Below are 21,068 nucleotides of genomic sequence, written 5' to 3'. Positions count from 1 at the left end.
TTTTTTTTTCTATGTACGTGGTACCGAGGAATGGAATCCGGGTCTTCATGTATGCTAGGCAAGCACTCTACCACTAGACCAAACTCCTGGCCCCCAAAGCTTTTTATTTTTAACTTCGTTGTAATGCTTATTTTATTAGTGATATTTTTACATGTTAACTTTTTTGTTATTGCAAAGGTGATATACAGAGAGGTTGCAGTTATATTTTTACATTTTAAAATGATATTGTTTCCTACAGATTCATGCAAGATGAGATTCGGTACAAGATACAGGATTTATAAACCTGTTGTCTAAGAGGCTTTTTGTTGTTGCTACCAGTCCTGGGCCTGGGTACTAGCTATTCCTGAGCTTTTTTGCTCAGGCTTGAGCCACAGCTCTACTTCTGGCTTTTTGATGGTTAAGAGTATCGTGGGACTTTCCTGACTGGGCTGGCTTTGAAAAACAAGCATCAAATCTCAACCTCCTCAGTAGTTAGGATTACAGCTATAAGCCACGGGCACAGGCAGCTAGCTTGAGGCTTCTTTTTATGGTGAAGGTAAAAGCAAGACCAACAGGTGGTAGCAGTGGGAGACATTTCACTTAAAATACCACCACAACTTTTCACCAGAGAGCTGTTTAAAAATGGAAAGGGATGCCTACAGATGGTAAGCTGCTGCTTCTCTAAAGGATGGATTACAAACTGGTCAAAGTGTTATGTGAATTCTGTGCTGGCCTAAAGGATAACTTGTTCTCTTTGACAGAACCTCTTCACTATGCTCAAGGCTTCCTTTATTATTATTATTTTTTTTTTTTTTGTGGGTCCTAGGCTTGAACTCTGGGCCTGGAGTGCTGTACCTGAGCTCTACAGCTCAAGGTTACCGCCCTACCCCTAGAGCCACAGCCCTATTTCCCATTTTCTAGTGGTTAATGGGAGATAAGAGTGGTAGACTTTGAACCAAGATCTTTAGAACTCAGCTTCCTGAGTAGCTAGGATTACAGGCATAAGCCACCGCACCTGGCAGGCTTCCTTTCTCTTTAACAAACAAGTATTTTCTAGGTAGCATTTTCTGGACCTGCTTAATCTTCATTTTTAATACTGGCCAGTTGCTCATACAATTTCTGCCCAGTGCAACATTAAAGACAAGCTATGATGGTGTCTAGCATCTGAATGGTTCTGACTGGACAAGGTGAGTATCTCAGGCACTCACTTTGTGCTTTCCCTTTCACTATGACAAATCAACTGAAAGGACAACATATGATTGAAACAAACCAAGATTTTCCGTAACTACCTTTTAAGAAAATGTTTACATATATAGAGAAAATATTGGACTTACCTAAAAGATACAAGTTATTAACTAAACACTAATAAAATGAATCAAAGAAAAAGGTCAGTGATACAAGTGCTACTGTAAAAGACACTAAAGTTATTTGCTAAACACTAATAAAATGAATCAGAGAAAAAAATGTCAGTGATACAAGTGCTACTGTAAAAGACAGATTATCATCTCCTCTTAAATAAACTTCATGAACTTTTCCTTTACTGTGATAATCAAGGAAATTTCAAGGTTATATTTACTCAACAAAGGGGACCAAGCAATGGTCACCTAGCTATTTGCCAGAAAAGGATACACATCTTTCATTTGCTCAATGGTCGGTGCTCGAATAATATCATTGATGCCAATGATGTTCTCATGTCTGAAGCGCAGTAAGATTTTTATCTCCCTCAGTGTTCTCTGGCAGTAGGTCTGATGCTCAAAAGGGCTGATTTTCTTGATAGCTACTCGAACTTTGTTGAGATTATCATAAGCAGAGCTGAAAGAAAAATGGATAGAGAGAAAAGGGGAGACAAGCATTAAAAAATAGCTCATAGAATATTTTGGCAGAAATGTCAATGGGTAAAATACTAAAAATTTAACTCTGTGTGTAAATACTTGCATCTGTGATGGCAGCAGCTATGTTATCTACAGAAAAGGGTGAAAAGCAGCTGACACCAGACAGCAGCTACTGAACTTCAAACTTAAGAGGGTCCCCTGGATGGATGCCCATTGTCACAAATCCACACAAAATGCACGAAAAAGCATTTTCTTCAATATCTTAAATAGCAACTGCATTCTAATGAGAGCAATGATTTCTGCCTCCAAAATAACTGTCAACGGTTAAGATTTCTTTGGCTCAGTAAAAACACTCAAATGACCATCAACTAGATCTTTATCCCTAAACAAAAACAGACCCAAGAGGATGCCTTGATTACTTATACTTTATTTTTTCTCTTTACATTTCTAGCTCTCAGCTTTGTACAAAATGATAAAATTATTTTTTGTTCTCAAGGACCTGAATCATGAAGTTGGGGTAGTTTGTAACAACAGTGAAAATAGTTTCCAAAAATAAGTTCATTGTCTTCATATACAGTCCAGTTTGTTCCAAGTTGTCGTTAAAGTCTGACAATCTAATTCTAAGCAGCACTGAAAAAAAAGAAATTATATCTACAATATTATAATGAATTTAAATCTTGGGTTAGCATACTATTATCCTTCCTGACCAACAGCCTATTGAAAATTTTTCTATGGGAGCATTTTATATTAATTAGCTTCAACATCTTGTCCATTTACCAAAGCAATGAAGTAACACTGACAAGCATCAAAAACCACTTGTTTTCTTAGTAAGTGCTAGAAACATGAAAGAGTAAAATTCTAAAATCTGTGCTTCTACAATCATATTTTTTGGCTTACTGAGTAACTGAAAAAGACATGATAGTAAAGAAAAACAGGTGGCCAATGAACGGATATCAGTGAGAAGGGGAGGGTAAATGCCAGAGTTTTTACTATCACAAGCCTCAACAATGGTTCTGCAAACACTTTCACTCAGTTCGGAAGGGGAGTACTTCCCCTGGTGAACCAAAAGAAGCCCTGTGACTGGTATAAACATAATCCTTCATTTGTGCCAAAAGGACAGGCGCCCTTGTTATACTCTCATTGGGGGCTATATAAGTGGGCTATTTGGCTCATTATGTGACTATGCTATGGCCCCCACCCAATAAAAGGTTTCTTGTCAAATTTTAATCTCTATAATTAGTAACCTGGTTTCTCACGGTAGCCACTATACTGGTGGTGGTGGTGACACCACCAGAGGAGGGGGAGGGGAAGGAAGGAGAAGAAGAAGCAGAACAACAACAATGGCTATAAAGTGATAGACAAGAATAACTTTGGGTCCTGGTTACTAGAAGCTGAGAGTTGTAAAGCCCACCTTTACTGCCAAGGGCTGGGAATTCTTGTATCAACGTCCTGAAAATAGCTGTGGCTATAATCACCCAGGTCCTGAATGAGACCTCTAACACTAGAGGGAGGGCACTACCTACTACTACTGCAATTGCCCAGGCAGTAGACTGGTCACAGTATGGCATACAGGAATAAGGGATAGCAAAACCTTTCATGCATATTCCCCCCTCCCCCTTCCACTCTTTTTTTGCCAGTCCTGGGGCTTGAACTCTGGGCCTGAGCATTGTCCCTGAGCCTTTTTTTTTTTATTTGTGAATATTTAGTTTTAATAACTGACCTCTCTGATAGAAAAACAAAGGGGTTTTCTCTTGGTTGGGGTAAATTTTGGGTCAGGTCAGCTTGGTTTTATTTTAACTTGCATTGTTAAAAAAATTCTTAGATTTTTTTCTTGTGTCTTATAGCCTTTTTTTTTTTAAGTGATCTCTAAACATTTTTATTTCAAATCTCTTTTCACCATTCCCCAAAAAGACATGGGTCGATATACAATCAAAAAAGGAGAGACAAAGCACAACAATGTTCATTGCAGCACTATTTACCATAGCAAAGATATGGAACCAACCTAGATGCCCCTCAGTTGATGAGTGGATCAACAAGATGTGGTATTTGTACACAATGGAATTCTACGCTGCTGTCAGGAAGAATGACATTGCCCCATTTGTTAGGAAATGGAAAGACTTAGAAAAGATCATATTAAGTGAAGTAAGCCAGACTCAAAGGAACTTAGGCTCACCGGTTTCCCTCATTTGTCATAATCAGTAGAAACCTTGGGCTCTCCTAGCAGAGATTTGCAATAGAAAAAAACCTGGATACCAAAGGCCATATAGTAGGACACTAAATGAAAGGATCTCTAGGATATAGAAACATAAGCCACATAATGAATGATTGTTCTTCTTAAGGTACTATGTTATCTCTCATCTCTTTTGCTGTCCCTTGGTTATCTCATATTGTTACAGTATCTCACTTTGTTACCTGATATATCAGATATATTTGTATTTGGTTATTTGAAATTGGATAGGGAAGGGGGAAAACAAGATGAGGGGTGAGGGTGGGGGGGAGGGAAATGGGGACCAAGACATGTGAAAGGGTATCAATGTATGGGAATTATTGAACCATCTATCTGGCAAATATCATGTAACCCTTCTATTAATTACAATAAAAAATATATGAAAAAAAAAGGGGAGACAAACACAAGAGTCAAAGGTCTCCTGCACTGACACAAAAACCTGGGAATTGTACATGGGATTTCCAAAAAGGACCTGCAGCAGCTACTAAAGTCCCTTTACAAGAGTCAAACATGCCTAGTAATCCAGTATATACAGACATCCTGTTCTGGAACTAATCTACAGTGTCCCTGAGCTTCTTTTTGCTCAAGACTAGCACTCTACCACTTGAGCCACAGCCCCACTTCCTGCTTTTAGTTTATGTGGTACTTAGGAATTGAACCGTGGGCTTCCTGCATGCTAGGCAAGCACTCTACTGCTAATCACATTCCCAGCTCCACTATATCCTTTTTTTTTTTTTTGATCATGAGGCTTGAACTCTGGGCCTGGGAGTTGTCCCTGAGCTCTTCAGCTCAAGTCTCCTGCCCTACCTCTTGAGCCACATCGCCACTTCCCATTTTCTAGTGATTAATTGGAGATAAGATTTCATGGTCTTCAGTGCCCAGGTTTTGAATAACGATCCTCAGATCACAGCCTCCTGTGTAGCTAGGATTACGGGTTACCACGTCCAGCACCACTGTAAACTTTTTTTTAAATTAAAATGAGAAAAACACAATTATTTTGGAATCTAATACAAAAGTGTTTAAATGGAATTTTTTTTTTAAAAAGTTGTTTTGGCCAGTGCTCTACAACTTGAGCCACAGCACCGGCTTTTTCTGTGTATGTGGTGCCGAAGAATCGAACACAGGGCTTCGTGCATGCTAGGCAGGCACTCTACCACAGGGCTACACTCCTGGCCTCGATATTAAAAATTATTAGTACAAAATATTTAACTTTGCCACCTGAATAGAAAATCTTTAATAACAGAATTCTGTGTATGCATTTTGTATGTGTGCATGCACATGTGTGTGGGTGCTGGTTCTAGGGCTTGAATGCAGGGTCTGGGCACTGGCCCTGAGCTTTTGTGCTCAAAGCTAGTGCTCTCTCACTTGAGCCACGGCTTCACCTCTGGCTTTCTGGTGTTCAACTGGAGATTAGTCTCATAGGCTTTCCTGCTCAGGTTGGCTTTGAATTTTAATCCTCAGATATCAGTCTCTTGAGTAGCTAGAATAATAGGTGTGAGCAACCAGCACCTGACAATACACATATGTATACATATGCATGTGTGTGTGTGTGCTGTAAAATCACAACAAAAGTAAAATAGGAGATATTTACTCAGCATTGGCTAGTACTTGTATTACTGAGGACTATTCTATGAGTAGGGTACAACGCTAATACTTTGCTCTTCTGGAGTTCAAGCTATGGAAGCCTTTTTTGCTTTTGGTTTTTAGATAGCGTCTCATACTTCACACTTTTGCTAGGTTGGCCTTGTACAGCAGGCAACCTTCCTACCTTTAGTTTCTGAGTAGCTTGGATTAAAGTTATGCACCACTATGCCTATCCTTCTGGGCACCTTGAACACAATCTCAAATTTCGGATGACCCTTACCCTAATACCTCTATGTGCCCGGAACAGGGGGATATCAAGGCTGGAGGTGTGTATGCACTCATCTCAATTCTTTTTTTTTTGTGTGTGTGTGTGGGGGGGGCAGTCCTGGAGCTTGAACCCTGGGACTGAGCACTGTCCTTGGGCTTTCCTCAGGGCCAGCACTCCACCACTTGAGCCACAGTACCACTTCTGGCTTTTTTTTTCAGTGTATGTGGTACTGAGGATCAAACCCAGTGTGTTGTGCATGCTAGGCAAGCACTCTACCACTAGGCCATGCTCCTGGCCCCCAATTCCTCCCCAGTCGTGGGACTTGAAACTCTAGGCCTGGGCACTGTCCCTGTTTTCTTCAGCTCAAGGCTAGTGTTCTACCACTTGAACCACAGCACCACTATCACTTTTCTGGTGGTTACCTGGAGATAAGAGACTCACGGACTTTCATGCTCAGGCTGGCTTTGAACTGCAATCTGCAGATCTCAGCCTCCTGAGTAGCTAGGACTATAGGTATGAGCTACTGGCACTAGGCTATTCATCTTAATTCTTAAAAGATAAACTGGAGCCAGGAGTTTGGCCTAGTGGTAGAGTGCTTGCCTAGCATGCACGAAGACCCGGGTTCGATTCCTTGGTACCACATGCGTAGAAAAAGCCAGAAATGGTGCTGTGGCTCAAGTGGCAGAGTGCTAGCCTTGAGAAAAAAGCCAAAGGACAGTGCTCAGGCCCTGAGTTCAAGCCCCAGGACTGGCAAAGAAAAAAAAGGTAGATGAACTATTGCTACAAGGAATACAGATGAATCTCCAAATAATTATGTCAAGTGAAGACAAACCAAAATGATAACATTTCATTTATACAAAACACAAACTAGGGGAGGGAAATGGGTACCAAGACATGTGAAAGGGTATCAATGTATGTGAATTAATGCACCTTCTATCTGGCAAATATCATGTAACCCTTTTACTAATTACAATAAAAAAAAAGAAAAAAAAACAAAACAAACTATCAGGACAAGATCAGTAAGAGGAGGGAATTACACATGAAAAGAAGGTAACTTTTGCAGGTAATATGTTATCTTTATTGTGTTGATGGTTTCACATAAAGTATCAAAACCATAATTTTTATATTTTAACAGTATGTATTAACTACTCCTCAATGAAATAATTTATACCAGACAAAAGAAACAGTCTATTCTAGGACTGAGGTGGATAGGAACAGATACCAGAAACACACTGAACAGTAAATGTGCAAGTCCATAAGATTCTGGAATGGATTATTTAACAGATGTTTTGTGATCACTTAGGAAAGTAAAGGAAACCAGTGTGAGTCAATTATAAACAAGTCATGCTAAAGTAACTTCATTTCCTGTTTAAATGGGGTTACCACAACAACAGGAGAGTAAGGCCAGAGCTGGGATGAATTTGAGCCACATTCATTGTGATTTCATGCTAAGATTGGGGCATAAATAATATTCCTACTCTTGAGAACTTTCAATTTAGTGTGAAAAGTAGACAAAAACACACAACATTATCACAGTAAAAGCACTTCTAGAACAGGAAAGAATCTGGGTAGATTAATTTCAAGTAAGGATATTAAGGGAAGGATTAAAAGATGAATCCTGTATAAGCAAGCCATATACTGAAGAATGACTAGGGTTTTGATATAAAAGCAAGGGGATGAAGAGGAAACACAAAGAGAGAAAAGATCAGACATCCTTGGGTACTGCTTGCCCTTATCCAGCACTGTCCCATCTCATAAGAGGTTTATAAGTGGGACCATGTTCCCACAAAGCCTCAAACTCCTTTGCTCTAGTACCTAGGTAAGCCTATGTAAGCATCTACGTTGAAAGCAGAATGTTCTTAAGTGTGCAGCAAAGGGGTGGCCAGAGGCCCGCATGCAGACTATGCAGGCTGACAGGCACATCCTCTTCCTCTACTGCCTCGCTCTCTCTCAAACTCATAGTGAGGGACAGAATAGTGGCTGGGGAAAGAGGTTTGTGTGGGAGGTGTGCTTTCCTGGTACAGAACTCTGAAGCCTCAGAATTTTTTCGTTGAATCTGACCTTCAAGGTCATTAAGAACATACATCTGACAAAAGTAGGAGGAAAGATCACATTCTGTTTAATATTTCTTGGTTTGATTTTTTTTTACAGTATGTGGGGCTTCATTTATATTCTACTCCAGGCTTTGAAAATCTGAGGGGCAAACTTAGATCTGAGTGGTATAACCCTTTAAGGGTGGGTTTTGAACACCCTGATTTAGGGATCTAAGGATGCCTGTGAGTGATTCAGAGCTGGTGGTTCTCTTTTTCCTGCAGAATAAGGAGAGAATGAAGTTGAGATTTTTTTTCCCTCCTTTTCCCCTCCCCCACTTCCTTACCTTAGTGAATACACTGAATTTTATTACTTTTAGTAAGCCATTTTATTTTCCTCATAGTCAATGCAAAGAAAGCCACAACAACACTTCCAGTTTTCTGCTTGTTAGTTGGAGATAAGAGTCTCACAGAAATTCATACCTGGGCTGGCGCTGAACTGACATCCTCAGACCTCAGCCTCCTGAGTAGCTAGGATTACAGGCCTGAGCCACCAGCTCCTGGCTTATCATTATTACTGACAGTTTAAAAAAAAAAAAAAAGCCTGATACATTCTTGCAGGCCTCAGAGTGCTAAATAATGGGAAACACTTAATGGCTCCAGTGGATTATAAATCATTTTGAATCTGATATACTCAGTAGAATCCCAATGATATCTGGTGCCTATAGTTACTCTACGGTCGCTGTGAGAAGTAAGAGACCTAGGTGTTTCTCAAGGCTAGAGCTCTACCATTTGAGCCACAGCATCACTTCCGGCTTTTTCTATGTATGTGGTACCAAGGAATTGAACCCGGGTCTTCATGCATGCTAGGTAAGCACTCTACTACTAGGCCAAATTCCCAGCCCCTATACCTAGGTTTTCTTTAGCATAATGGGAGAAAAAAACTGGTCCTTTTTTTTTTTTGTACGGAAAATCAAAATGTAATTTATTTTTTTTAACATCCTAATTTTCTTTTTTTTTCTTTTTTTATTGTAATTAGTAAAAGGGTTACATGATATTTGCCAGATAGAAGGTGCATTAATTCACATACATTGATACCCTTTCACATGTCTTGGTACCCATTTCCCTCCCCCCCCCTACACCCCACACCCGTCTTGGTTTTAAACTGGTCCTTTTTTAAGTACATGGATACAAGTACTGTTGTAGTCTACATTGATGTAGTTTAAAGATTGCTAGAGTGAAATAATGAAGGTACACATCAAAACCATTCTACCAATAAGAAGCTGTTATTATTACTTCCTCAAATAATGGAACAAATTATTTTTCTAGGCTATGGTGGCTATGAAGTTCATCATCAAAGGTAAGTAACTGAACTGAACCACCCGAGAGATGTTATAGTAACAGATGTTGTTGCTGTTTGAAATCCAAATTTGCTTCCTTGGTCTGTTGCAAGAGCTAAGGAGGTAAGAATCCAGGTCACGAAGCATGCTCTGGAATATTATCAATGATCTTTCAATAACAGAAACTCCATCTCAATTTGACCCAGCTATAGTATATATAATCCTTCAACATTTGGTAACTTCTTCCCTCCCTCCCCTTCGGTCTGCTATAGTATATATAATCCTTCAACATTTGGTAACTTCTTTTCCCCCCTCTCAGTTATGGAGCTTGAACTCTGGGACTGGGTGTCTCAGTCTTTAGTACCCGGGCTGGCTTTGAACTGTGATCCTCAGATCTCAGCCTCCTGAGTAGCTAAGATTACAGGTATGAGCCACCTCGTACAGGAAGCACTTAGATCATGTGCCAAGAGGTACTCTTTTATCTTGTCAGATCAATCATCCCCGGGTTTCTCAACCTCTTGGTACCCTTTCTAAGGGTTCTTTACAATTTCAGATTCAAAGACAGGTTCCTCTGCAAGTTGTTTTCAATAACCTGTGCTCTAAAAGCAGCACTTACTACACCTTTAGAAATTCTCTTTTGGGGCCTTGTACTTGGCTGGACAGGTGGGCTATAAGTCATATCTCTAGTCTGACCTTTCTACCTTCCTCCCCTCTCTCCCTTCCTTCAAATTTTTTTTCCTTTGGTTATTTTCCTAATCAGGTCTCGCTTTATTCCTGGAGACGGACTGCACTACGATCATTCTATTTACATGTCCATGTAGCTGAGCTACTGAACAAGAAGTGCCACTGCACCCAGCTTTGTGAATTTTTTGACTGGCCTAGCCTTGGATTGCAATCCTTAATCCTAGCTACTCAGGAGGCTGAGATATGAGGATCAAGGTTCAAAGCAAGCCCGGGCACAAAAGGACCTGAGACTCATCTCCAATTAACTTCTAGAAAATGGCAAGTGGGGCCTGGCTCAAGAGTAGGGTGGTAGCCTTGAGCTGAAGAGCTCAGGGACAGCACCCAGGCCCTGAGTTCAAGCCCTATGATTGACATGCATAGCAAGCATGAGTACCACATGAACAGATAAAAGCTGGAAGTGGCACTGTAGCTCAAATGGTAGAATGTTAGCCTTGAGCAAAAAAAGCTCAGGGACAGTGCTCAGGCCCTGAGTTCAAGTTCCAAGACTGGCAAGAAATAAAAAATGTGTGCAGATGGGGGAAAAACTGTGACACATAGTACTTGCTTTAAGAATAACTTTGCCAGGTGCCAGTGGCTTACACCTGTAATCCTAGCTACTCAGAAGGCTGAGATCGGAAAACCACAGTTCAAAGCCAGTGAGGGCATAAAAGTCTGTGAGACTCTTATCTCCAATTAACCACAGAAAAACAGTGCTGTGGCTCAAAGTGGTAGAGCATTATCCTTGAGCTGAAGAGCAAATCTAAGGGACAGAACAACCCAGGCCAGAGTTCAAGCCCCATGACTGATAAAAATAAAAAATAAAATAAACAAATAACTTCTACAACTCTAAACTAAGACAAAGGTTGATTTAAAACATGCAAAAAAAAAAAAACCCTCTAAACTTTCTGTATAATAATAAACATGAAAATAGAGTTGAGTCATAATGGAAATTCAAATTAGAATCACACACCTACTAACTAAAGGCAGTGCTTTCAGGATGTAGAAAAGCTAGAACTCTTTTATTTATTTATTTAGCCAGTCCTGGGGCTTTCTCAAGGCTACAGCTCTACCACTTCTGGTGCCACAACACCACTTCTGGCTTTTTTTTTCCCTTTAATGTATGTGGTATCAAGGAATCAAACCCAGGTCTTTGCCCATGCTAGGCAAGAACTCTACCACTAGGCCAAAAGCAAGAACTCTTATAACCGAAAAATGGTACAGCTACTATGAAAAACAACTCAGAAATTCAATATGCTTTCTAACTTCCCTCAGTAATTCTACTCTTAAGTATTTACCTAAGGAAGAAGAACCATACATTCTCAAGAGACTTGTAAACAACTGTGTATTTAGTTATAAGAGCCCCCACAGTGGGAACAATTCCAATATCCTTTAAAAAAAAAAGAAAAAAGTCGGACCGGGAGTTTGGCCTAGTGGTTAAAGTGCTTGCCTAGCATGCATGAAGACCCGGGTTCAATTCCTCGGTACCACATACATAGAAAAAAGCCAGAAGTGGTGCTGAGGCTCAAGTGATAGAGCTCTAACCTTGAGAAAAGTCCAAGGACAATGCTCAGGCCCTGAGCTCAAGCCCAGGACTGGCAAAAAAAAAAAAAAAAAAAAAAAGTAAAGGTTGCCAGAAGTGGCAATGTAAACCCAACTCACAATCCCAGGATATGGGAGGCTTGGCACAAGGGTCAAGAGTTAGGGGCTAACATGGGCAGTACGACTGCCCTTCAAACACACACACAAAGGCAATAAATTGAGACAGTCAAATAGATAATACTCATAACAAAGGGGAAACATCACTGATACATACAATAACAAGGATGAACCTGAAAAACAGTATGAAAGAAGCCTGATACCAAAGAACACACACTTCCGGTTTCATTTATTTGAAATTCCAGAAGAGCCACAACTAACCTTATCTGAGAGCTAATCTGTAGTTTCCTGAGAAATTCAAGTGTGGGGTTTGAACTCTGGGCCTGGGCATTGTTCCTGAGCTCTTCAGCTCAAGGCTATTGCTCTACCACTTGAGCCACAGGGCTACTTTGGTTTTCTGGTGGTTAACTGAAGATAACAGTTAACTGGAGGCTCACAGACTTTCGTGCCCAGGCTGGCTTTGAACCTTGATCCTCAGATCTCAGCCTCCTGAGCCGCTAGGATTACAGGCATGAGCCACAGGCACCTGGCAAAGATGGATTTCTTAAACTGAGCGGTGCTACAAAATTTGGGTTTTTTCCTTATCTTTCTTAGTTTTCTGTCATTGAAATTGTATATTACAGTAGAAGATAATATTTGTGGATAATGAAGTTTATCTAAATAAAGTAGCTATCAAGCACAAGCACCGCAAACTGTATACACCGTTAAGCAACTAAAATGCTACCTATCAAGTGTGAATGGGTTATTTTTAGAGGAAGCTATTAAGTTGTTCTCTAAGCTACTCATCTTGGTGAACTTTAATTATCTGAACACAAAACTACAGTACTTAAGTTTCACAGATAAAAATTAACTTGTCTTCAGATGCTAAGTACATTAGACTGATCCAAATTAATGTTCCAAAAATAAGTAGGTAGATAATACTAACGACTGCTTTAAAAGAAAATGTATTCCTTATTTAACTTGGTTCTCTCATAATTTCACTCAGTAAGCTAATGCAAAGGTTTGTTTTTTAAAGGATAAAAACCATTAAACAAGCTCAAGTTAGTCTTATTTTGACTATAAAACCTATAGTAGTATGTTTCATTTATTCCTAATTTTATTACTATTTTAACAGTCAATGCTCCAATAACTTACAGTTATTATGACTTAAAATCTGATAACATTAGGACATACACAAACTCACTAAAACAGTGTTCTGGAGACCTTGAGAACTTTTGTTGGCCATATATGTACTTTCCAGTATCTTCAATAAAAAGCAGGGCTGACGCTGAATGTGGTACTTGCCTATAACCCCAGAAGTTGGCATGAGGATTCGAAGTTTGAGGTCAACCTGAAGTTAGACTTTATTTTAATCTTCCCTAAATGCCTCTCCCCAACCATACCCCACCCCCCCCCAAAAAAAATCCTACGGGGCCTGATGGCACAGTCAAGGGTTCAACTTTGGCCTTGTCTCTCATTAGCTGACACCTAAGGGCTGAGCTCCTTAACAGCCCAAGTAAGCACTTGCTTGGTTAGAACATGAGGAAAGCACAAGGGATGTAAAGATTATAGAGGTAGCTTTGCAGAACCTGAAGTAATCAAGTTTTCCGCAAAAAAAAAAATAAAATGGTACTGACTTTAACATTTTGTTATAATTAATTCCATTTGTTTTGTAATACCCTAAGAAAATAACACCAGACTTCAAGTCAGAAAGTCTTAGCTTTAGTCCTGGCTCAGCTATATCCTACATAACATATTTTAAGTTGCAGAAGGAAGATTCCATCCTTACATGTTCAGGCTTCATCCAAACAAAAATATATAGCTAAACAAGGAAAACATTAGCTGGGCATGGTGGCTCACATCTGTAATCCTAGCTACTTAGGAGGCTGAGATCAGAAGGTCAAGGTTCAAAGCCAGCCTGGGCACAAAAAGGACCTGAGACTCTTATCTCCAATTAACCTCTAGAAAATGGAAGTGGGGCTTGGTTCAAGGGTAGGGTGATGGCGCCCAGGTTGAGTTCAAGCCCCAATGACCCACCAAAAAAAGAAGGAAAAAAAAAAAAGAAAAAACTCACTCTATCATATGCACAATAGATGAAGGCAGACTGAAATATACAAATTGCCAGAGAAAAAAGTACAATGTGTGTGAAGTAATGCTCATTCTATCTGGTGAATATAACTGTAACCCCTCTATTAATTACAATAAAAAATATGAATAAAAAAAGAAAAAAAGATACTTAACTAAGTACAAAAACCTCTACCAAGCAGCTTTATCTGAAGCATTCTAGGGCAATACAATGTCATACTAAGTACTTATTGCAACAGAAACTTTAATCCAATCCAAAGCAGTATTATTTAGAATTAATTTTTGTAATTTTTAGTCTGAACTTGTTATGGGGCAAGCAGATAAGCTGTCTATTTATTGATCATTTCCTTTTTAGATAAGCATTTTAGAAGGATCCAGGGTTGGGCTGGCTAGCAGTGAGCAGTGGACAATTAACAGTACTGTCAACAAAGATGAAGAGTGTCAAATGTTTTCCAAAGCTGGTCAGAATGCGGTAATAATTTCAGAAGATCCAGAATGAGGCCAAACAGGTAGACTGTATATCATAAAGGTGAGAATCTCAAACCAGGAGACTTGGGGAGAGAAAGGACAGGGAGCTATAATTTGATTAAAGGATGATTTACTTTATAAAGACCTTTGCACAGTTTTGTAAGCTGTACCTCTAAGAGGTAAGTCAAAGGATGATTTCAATGTTCTTTATTACTGAAACATAGGGAGTGAAGAATAAACTGTCTTAACTGTCAGGAATATTAAACATCTGCCTCAGACATGAGAAAAATGACTCTTTAAAATGGGAAAAATGTTTAAACTTGAACTACATGGTATTATTACAGAAACTAAAAAGAGCTGCATACACAACTAAGCTGGTGGTGAGATGTTATAAAACAGATGCTAAATTAGGTAAAGTAGGAAAACGCAATATGTAGCTATAATTCTATAATGCCAGTTAAAAGAAGTTTTTTGTTTGTTTGTTTGTTTTTGCTTATTTTTGTGTGGGGGGGGGGTCGTGGCGTTTGAACTCTGGGCCTGGGCCCTGTCCCTGACCCTGAGCTTTTCAGCTCAAGGTTACCTCCCTAACCCTGGGCCTAGGAGTTGTCTCTTCTGCTCAAGGCTACTATCCTACCCCTTGAGCCTCAGCCCCACTTCCCATTTTCAAGAGGTTAATTGGAGACAAGAGTCTCTCCTTCTTTAGTGCCAGAGCTGGCTTTGAACCTTGATCCTCAGATCTCAGCCTCCTGAGTAGCTAGGATTACAGGCGTGAGCCACCACACCCAGTAAAAGAAGTTTTTGTTTTTTGGCATTAAAATTTGGGGGGGCTGGGAGTTTGGCCTAGTGGTAGAATGCTTGCTTAGCATGCATGAAGACCTGAGTTCAATTCCTTAGTACCACATATACAGAAGAAGCTGGAAGTGGTGCTGTGGTTCCAGTAGTAGAGCGTTAGCTTTGAGGAAAGCCCAAGGACAGGCTCTGAGTTCATGCCTCAGGACTGGCCCAGATAGATTAGATTAGATTAGATTAGATAGATAGATAGATAGATAGATAGATAGATAGATAGATAGATAGATAGATGGGCAGGCCGGCCAGGTGCAGTGGTTCAAACCTGTAATTTCAGCTGCCTAGAAAGTGGAGTTTGGAAAAACTGTTTTTTGAATCAAGCTGAAGCAAAAAGTTAGCGAGGCCCTGTTCCCTACAAAGAAGCCAGGTGTTGTGCTGTACATCTGTTCCTCCATGAAGATCGTGGTCCAAGGCAAACCCAGGCAAAAAGTTTGAGGCTTTGGCGGCGGCGGGGCGGGGGGGGGGGGGGGGGGTGAACACTCAAAAAAAGGGCTGAGGGTGTGGTTCAAGAGTGCTTGCCTAGGTAGCCTTGAGCTGCATATCACCCAGGCTGAGCTCAAGCCCCATGATCCACAAAAAAAAAGTGCTTGCCTAAAAAGCATGAGTTCTTGGGTTCAATTCCCACTACTGTCTAGCAAAATAACAATAAAAACAGTAAAAGCTGAAGCAATCTTAATGTCCAATAGAAGTTATATAAATGATTTTTATAAAAACTTAATATGATTATGTTGGTATTACATATCATAAATGGATTCAAAAGCATATTAAAGGAGAAAAATAGTACACAGTAATATAGACTAAAATATTAAGTAGATTTTGAAAACAGAAAAACTTTGCTGGCAGATCTATGTTAAGAAAAGTGAGTTTATATGAAGAAGGAAGAAGGTGAAACAGCAGGCAGGGACATAAAGAAAGAAGAGTCAAGGCTGTCTTGACTCTTGCCTTGAAGGGAAGTGGAGGTTTGACTGTTTTATTTTTAGGACTAGAAAGTCATCAGCCCCTAGGAATTTGGATGAAGTCACACCAAGAGATTTGTATGCAACACAAGAGAGTCCAAGAACTAAGAACAAAGGGTCAAAGGGTGGGGTGGGTGTCCTTAGCAAAGTAGAGGCAAACTTTTAGAAGGAAATGATTTATAACATTAAATGTTTGAGGAGGGGGGAATTTTGCTTGGGGGAAGAAGGAGGTCAGGAAAAATCCACCAATCAAGAAGGATTCAATGGGTCGGGAGTTTGGCCTAGTGGTAGAGTGCTTGCCTAGCATGCACAAAGACTTGGGTGAGACTGTAACACATACACAGAAAAAGCCGGAAGTGGTGCTATGGCTCAAGTGGTAGAGTGCTATCCTTGAGAAAGCCCAAGGACAGTGCTCAGGCCCTGAGTTCAAGCCCCAGGACTGACAAAACGAAACAAAACAAAAGGATCCACGTTGAGAAAGTATGCATGCATGCATGCATGCATCAGGAAATGTGCACAGAGCCAGTTAAGAATGGGTGGGATGGAAAAATGGGGTACGTGGTGGAGAATTACATCTGAAACAAGCAAGAGGCAAATTTGAGTATTAGAAAGGAAAAGACAATAGTAACACCTTTCCCACGAGAACCTTACTGTAAAGAGTACAAGGGAAAAGTCATTCTTTACTCTGGGGCAGGGACTGGGAAAGTACAGAACTAGATTAACCAATTTAAAAGTACCAGACAAAGTAACAGCAATTGGTTTTATTATATCTGTTTACAGAAAAGGTTTGGGTTGAGGTTAAAGGATGTAAAACATTGAAATATCATTAACTATAAAACTGCCCACTATATTGTAATAAAAATGACAATATTCTAGGGGCTGATGGCTCACCTCTGTAATCCTAGATACTCAAGAGACTGAGATTTGAGGATTGTGGCTCAAAGCTAGCCCAGGCAGGAAAGCCCATGAGACACATCTTCAATAAACTACTCAAAAAAGCCAAAAGTGGCATTGTGGCTTAAGTGGTAGAGCATTCTCCTTGAGAGAAAAACAAAAAACAAAACTCATTGGGCTGGGAGGTTAGCCAAGTGGTAGAGTGCTTGCCTAGCAAGCACAAAGATCCGGGTTCAATTCCTCGGTACCACATACATAGCAAAAAGCCAGAAATGGTGCTGTGGCTTAAGTGGTGGAGCTCTAGCCTTGAGAAAGCCCAACAACAGTGTCTAGGCCCTGAGTTCAAGGCCCAGGACTGGCAAAAAAAAAAAAAAACTAAACCAAAACAACAACAAAAAACTCAAGGACAGCATCCAGGCCCAGAGTTCAAACCCTAGGACTGCCAAAAAAAAAGAAAAAAAGAAAGAAAAGACAATATGAGAGGCTAGAAGCCTGGCTCAGTTGGTACAGTGCTTACCAATGAGCAGGTACCAAGTTGGAGTCCAAATCAAGAAGCATAATTTTTAAAAATAATTAATTAGATGAAGAAATAAATTCTGTGCAAATCTTTAATCATCTGGGAAGTAATTTAAAACTCAAGGCCAATTATCTCAATAGACTCTGCAAAAAGCACTTGTCAGCAACTTTTTCATGATATTAAAAAAAGGTTCAATAAACTCATTATAAAAGGGAAAGGAAATTTATCACAGAAGCCCTATCTATTGATGTAAGAAAGACTTTCCTATTTAGGACAGAAATAAGGTGGGGATGTGTGCTCTCACCATTTTTTTTTCCCCAATACTGTACTAATTCCCAAGGCAACTAGGCAAGAAAAAATAAAGGACAGCTAAACTGGGGAATCAACTCAATTTATAGATGACACAAAACCTTTTCTACAGAAATAAAGGATTTACTAAAACATTAAAATAGATAGCTCAGTGGAATAAGATCAATATACTAAATTTATAATCCCTAAAACCAAATTGCATGCACAGTCTAAGATCATCAATTTCATTCACAATAGCATCAATAATAAAATACCTAGCAATGAGTTTAGAAGAAAGTACAAAACTTGAAGACTCTGGATGTAAAACATTACTGAAAAATATTTAAATAGAAAAAAATATCATGTTCATAAGACAGAAAGTTAATATGATGAAGATAGCAATATTTCCCAAATTGATCTACCTAATCCACTCAAAGCAATCTCACCAGAATACTAGCTGGTTTCTTCTAGGAATTGACAAACTGATCCTAAAATTCATATGAAAGTTTAAGAAAACCATAATAGAAAAAAAATCATGTGAAAAGAAGAATAAAGTTTATGGGACTCATAGTGCCAAGTTTCAAAAGGTAATGAAAATTAGGCTGGGTGTGGTGGCTCACGCCTGTAATCCTAACAACTCAGGAGGCTGAGATGTGAGGATTAAGGTTCAAAACCAATCCGAGCACAAATGCCCTGAGACTCTTATCTCAATTAACCACCAAAAACCCAGAAGTGATGCTGTGACTCAAAGGGGTGGGGTGGTAGCCTTGAGCTGAAGAGATTAGGTCCAGAGCCCTGGTCCAGAGTTCAAGCTCTAGGACTAATCACACACCCCCCCAAAAAAAACCCAACAACACTTAAAGAAAATTAAATAATCAAGGCTCAACTACTTGAACCACACTTGTACTTCGGGCTTTCTGATGACTAACTGGAGATCCCTCTTGTTTTTGTCTGCCCAAACTGAAAGGAGATTCTCAAAATCTCAATCTCCTGAACGGCTGGGATTGTAAGGGTGGCTGACATAGTAGAGAGCTTGCCTAGCAGGCTTGAGAGACCCTGGGTTCAATTCTCCAGAACAGGGAAAAAGAAAAAAAAAAAAAAGTTGTGGTTAAGATGGCCAGACATGCTTGACACACTTATAATCAATCATGGCCCTCAAAAGATTGAGGCAGGGCTGGGAGTGTGGCCTAGTAGTAGAATGCTTGCCTAGCATGCATGAAGCTCTGTGTTGGATTGTTCAGTACCACATATGCAGAAAATGCCAGCAGTGATGCTGTGGCTCAAGTGGTAGAACACTAGCCTTGATGAAAGCTCAAGGACAGTGCCCAGGTGCTGAGTTCAAGCTCCAGGATTGGCAAAAAAAAAGGTTGAGGCAGAAAGATTCTGAGTTCAAAACCAGCCTAGGCTATTTATCAAGATACTATCTCAAAAACAAGCAAGGCAGTTATTCAAGTTATGGAAAAGAAGGGAACCTGAAGTGTGGAGAAGCGGTGTGGGGGAGAAGAGCAACAGGAAAGGGTTAAGATGGTAAAATTTTTAAAAGAGGCTTCACGAAGTTACTTATGTTCTCAATTATCCAGACAACACCCCAGAACCATTTTGTTTAAAGCTCTCATCGCTTATACTGGGATACAAGAGAAAATTATTCTCAGTATTACATAGTGATTGTTCATAGTTCAATACTTAAGAAAAATAATCTTGTCTCACTAAAGAATAAAAGGATACTCTGAGAAGTCAATGGCTGCTCTGAGTTATCCACCTTCCAGCACTACAGCTAAGATCTCAAATGTAATTTTCTAAATTGATAGCTAGGATAGACTTCCTACTGCTCTTAAAGAGGCTTGTAGTTTTAGAGAGGAACTCAGTCTTTCCTTCATTCTTGTAATCAAATAATATACAGATATTGAACAGAAACACCAGGGAAAGTGAAGACTATAAGAACAGCACAGTTAGCCACCCTCAAGGCACTATCGTGGGTACTGTATCTGCTTGATTTAACAAATATCTACTGAGTATCTACTACTATGTACCATGCATGTAGGAGATACTGGTGATACAACAGAAACAAGATCCTCATTTTCAAGGAGCTCATAAGAGAGGTGAGTTTTTATTTATCACTAGTTGACTTCCAGGCACGCAGAACTGGCCCATCTTTCCACTTCCCAAACCTCATATAATAACTGATTTCACTCCTACCTGAATTAGGAGCTCTGACCACCTGACATTAATATCCTATACACACACTCTGGCCTGGTTTTATAGTGATGTCTGTTCCTACAGTACCTTTCGCTCACACTTCCTTCTCTCAATGTGAGGAGGGAAAGCTCCTGTCCTATCCACCAGTGATCCCACAACTGCAAGCTATGGAGGCTCAATGTAAGTCTGATTTTTCCTTTTCTGTGGCTTTCTTCTAACACCATGAATCAACCCAACAGAAAAAGATGCTTTTTCCCATTGATACAAAAGGCTATTGCTCATATAAAAAGTCTCTTATTGATACTTTCTCATATAATTTTTATTAGCAGATATTAACAGCACAAGGGAGTTTAGTTGTGATTAATTCCATACTTCCATACACACAAATCCACTCCCCTTTATTATATTCCCTTAATTCCCCTCTGCCCTCCCATTGTTAAAACTTGTAAAATGAGGACCGGGAGTATACCCTACTGGTAGAGTGCTTGTCTAACATGCACAAAGACCCTGATTCCATTCCTCGGTACCACATACATAGAAAAAAGCCAAAAGTGGTGCTGTGGTTCAAGTGGTAGAGTTCTAGCCTTGAGAAAGCCCAAGGACAGGACTCAGGCCCTGAGCTCAACGCCCAGGACTGGGGAAAAAAACAAAAAACAAAACAAAACAAAAAACTTGTAAAATGAGGCCAGGAGCATGGCCTAGTGGTAGAGTGCTTGCCTAACATGCACAAAACCCTGGGTTCTAGTCCTCTATACCACATACAACATAGAAAAAGCCAGAAGGGGTGCTGTGGCTCAAGTGGTAGAGTGCTAGCCTTGAGAAAGCTCAAGGATAGTGCTCAGGCCCTGAGTTCAAGACCAGGACTAGCAAAAAGCAAAACAAACAAAAAACTTGGAAAATGAAAATCCCTTCACCCTAATTCTAATTACTACTCAAATATTACTAGTCTTGTTTTTTGGAGGGCTTTTTGCTTTTTTAGTGTGCTGTGAAAAATACCTGGCTTGTAGTCTGAGATATTTCAGTCCATGGCTGGCTGTATAACTATGAGCCACAAAGCAGAACGTCATGGCAGCGCCAGTGTGTTCATCTCATGGTGGCCAGGAAGAGGGGCAGGGAGCTTAAGTGTAATAATTACATGAAGAAAACGTACTCTTTACCTAACTGTAGCCCCTCTGTATATCAGTTTATTTTTGCCAGTCC

General features: G+C 39.9%; 1 protein-coding gene across 1 annotated transcript in view; it reads right to left on the bottom strand.

Moving 5' to 3' along the window:
* Mapk1 (mitogen-activated protein kinase 1) overlaps positions 1-21,068 on the bottom strand; it is a 73,435-nt gene that overhangs the window by 32,772 nt on the left and 19,595 nt on the right. Inside the window, exon 2 of the mRNA XM_090320548.1 lies at positions 1,609-1,791. Coding sequence (XP_090176674.1) covers positions 1,609-1,791 — 183 coding nt within the window. The remainder of the gene's footprint in view (positions 1-1,608; positions 1,792-21,068) is intronic.

The sequence above is a fragment of the Megascapheus bottae genome, chromosome 28, assembly GCF_031878675.1.
Source record: "Megascapheus bottae isolate mThoBot1 chromosome 28, mThoBot2.hap1, whole genome shotgun sequence".
NCBI lineage: Eukaryota > Metazoa > Chordata > Mammalia > Rodentia > Geomyidae > Megascapheus > Megascapheus bottae.
Note: the sequence above shows the minus strand (reverse complement) of the source record. Positions and strands in the feature narration are given on the sequence as shown.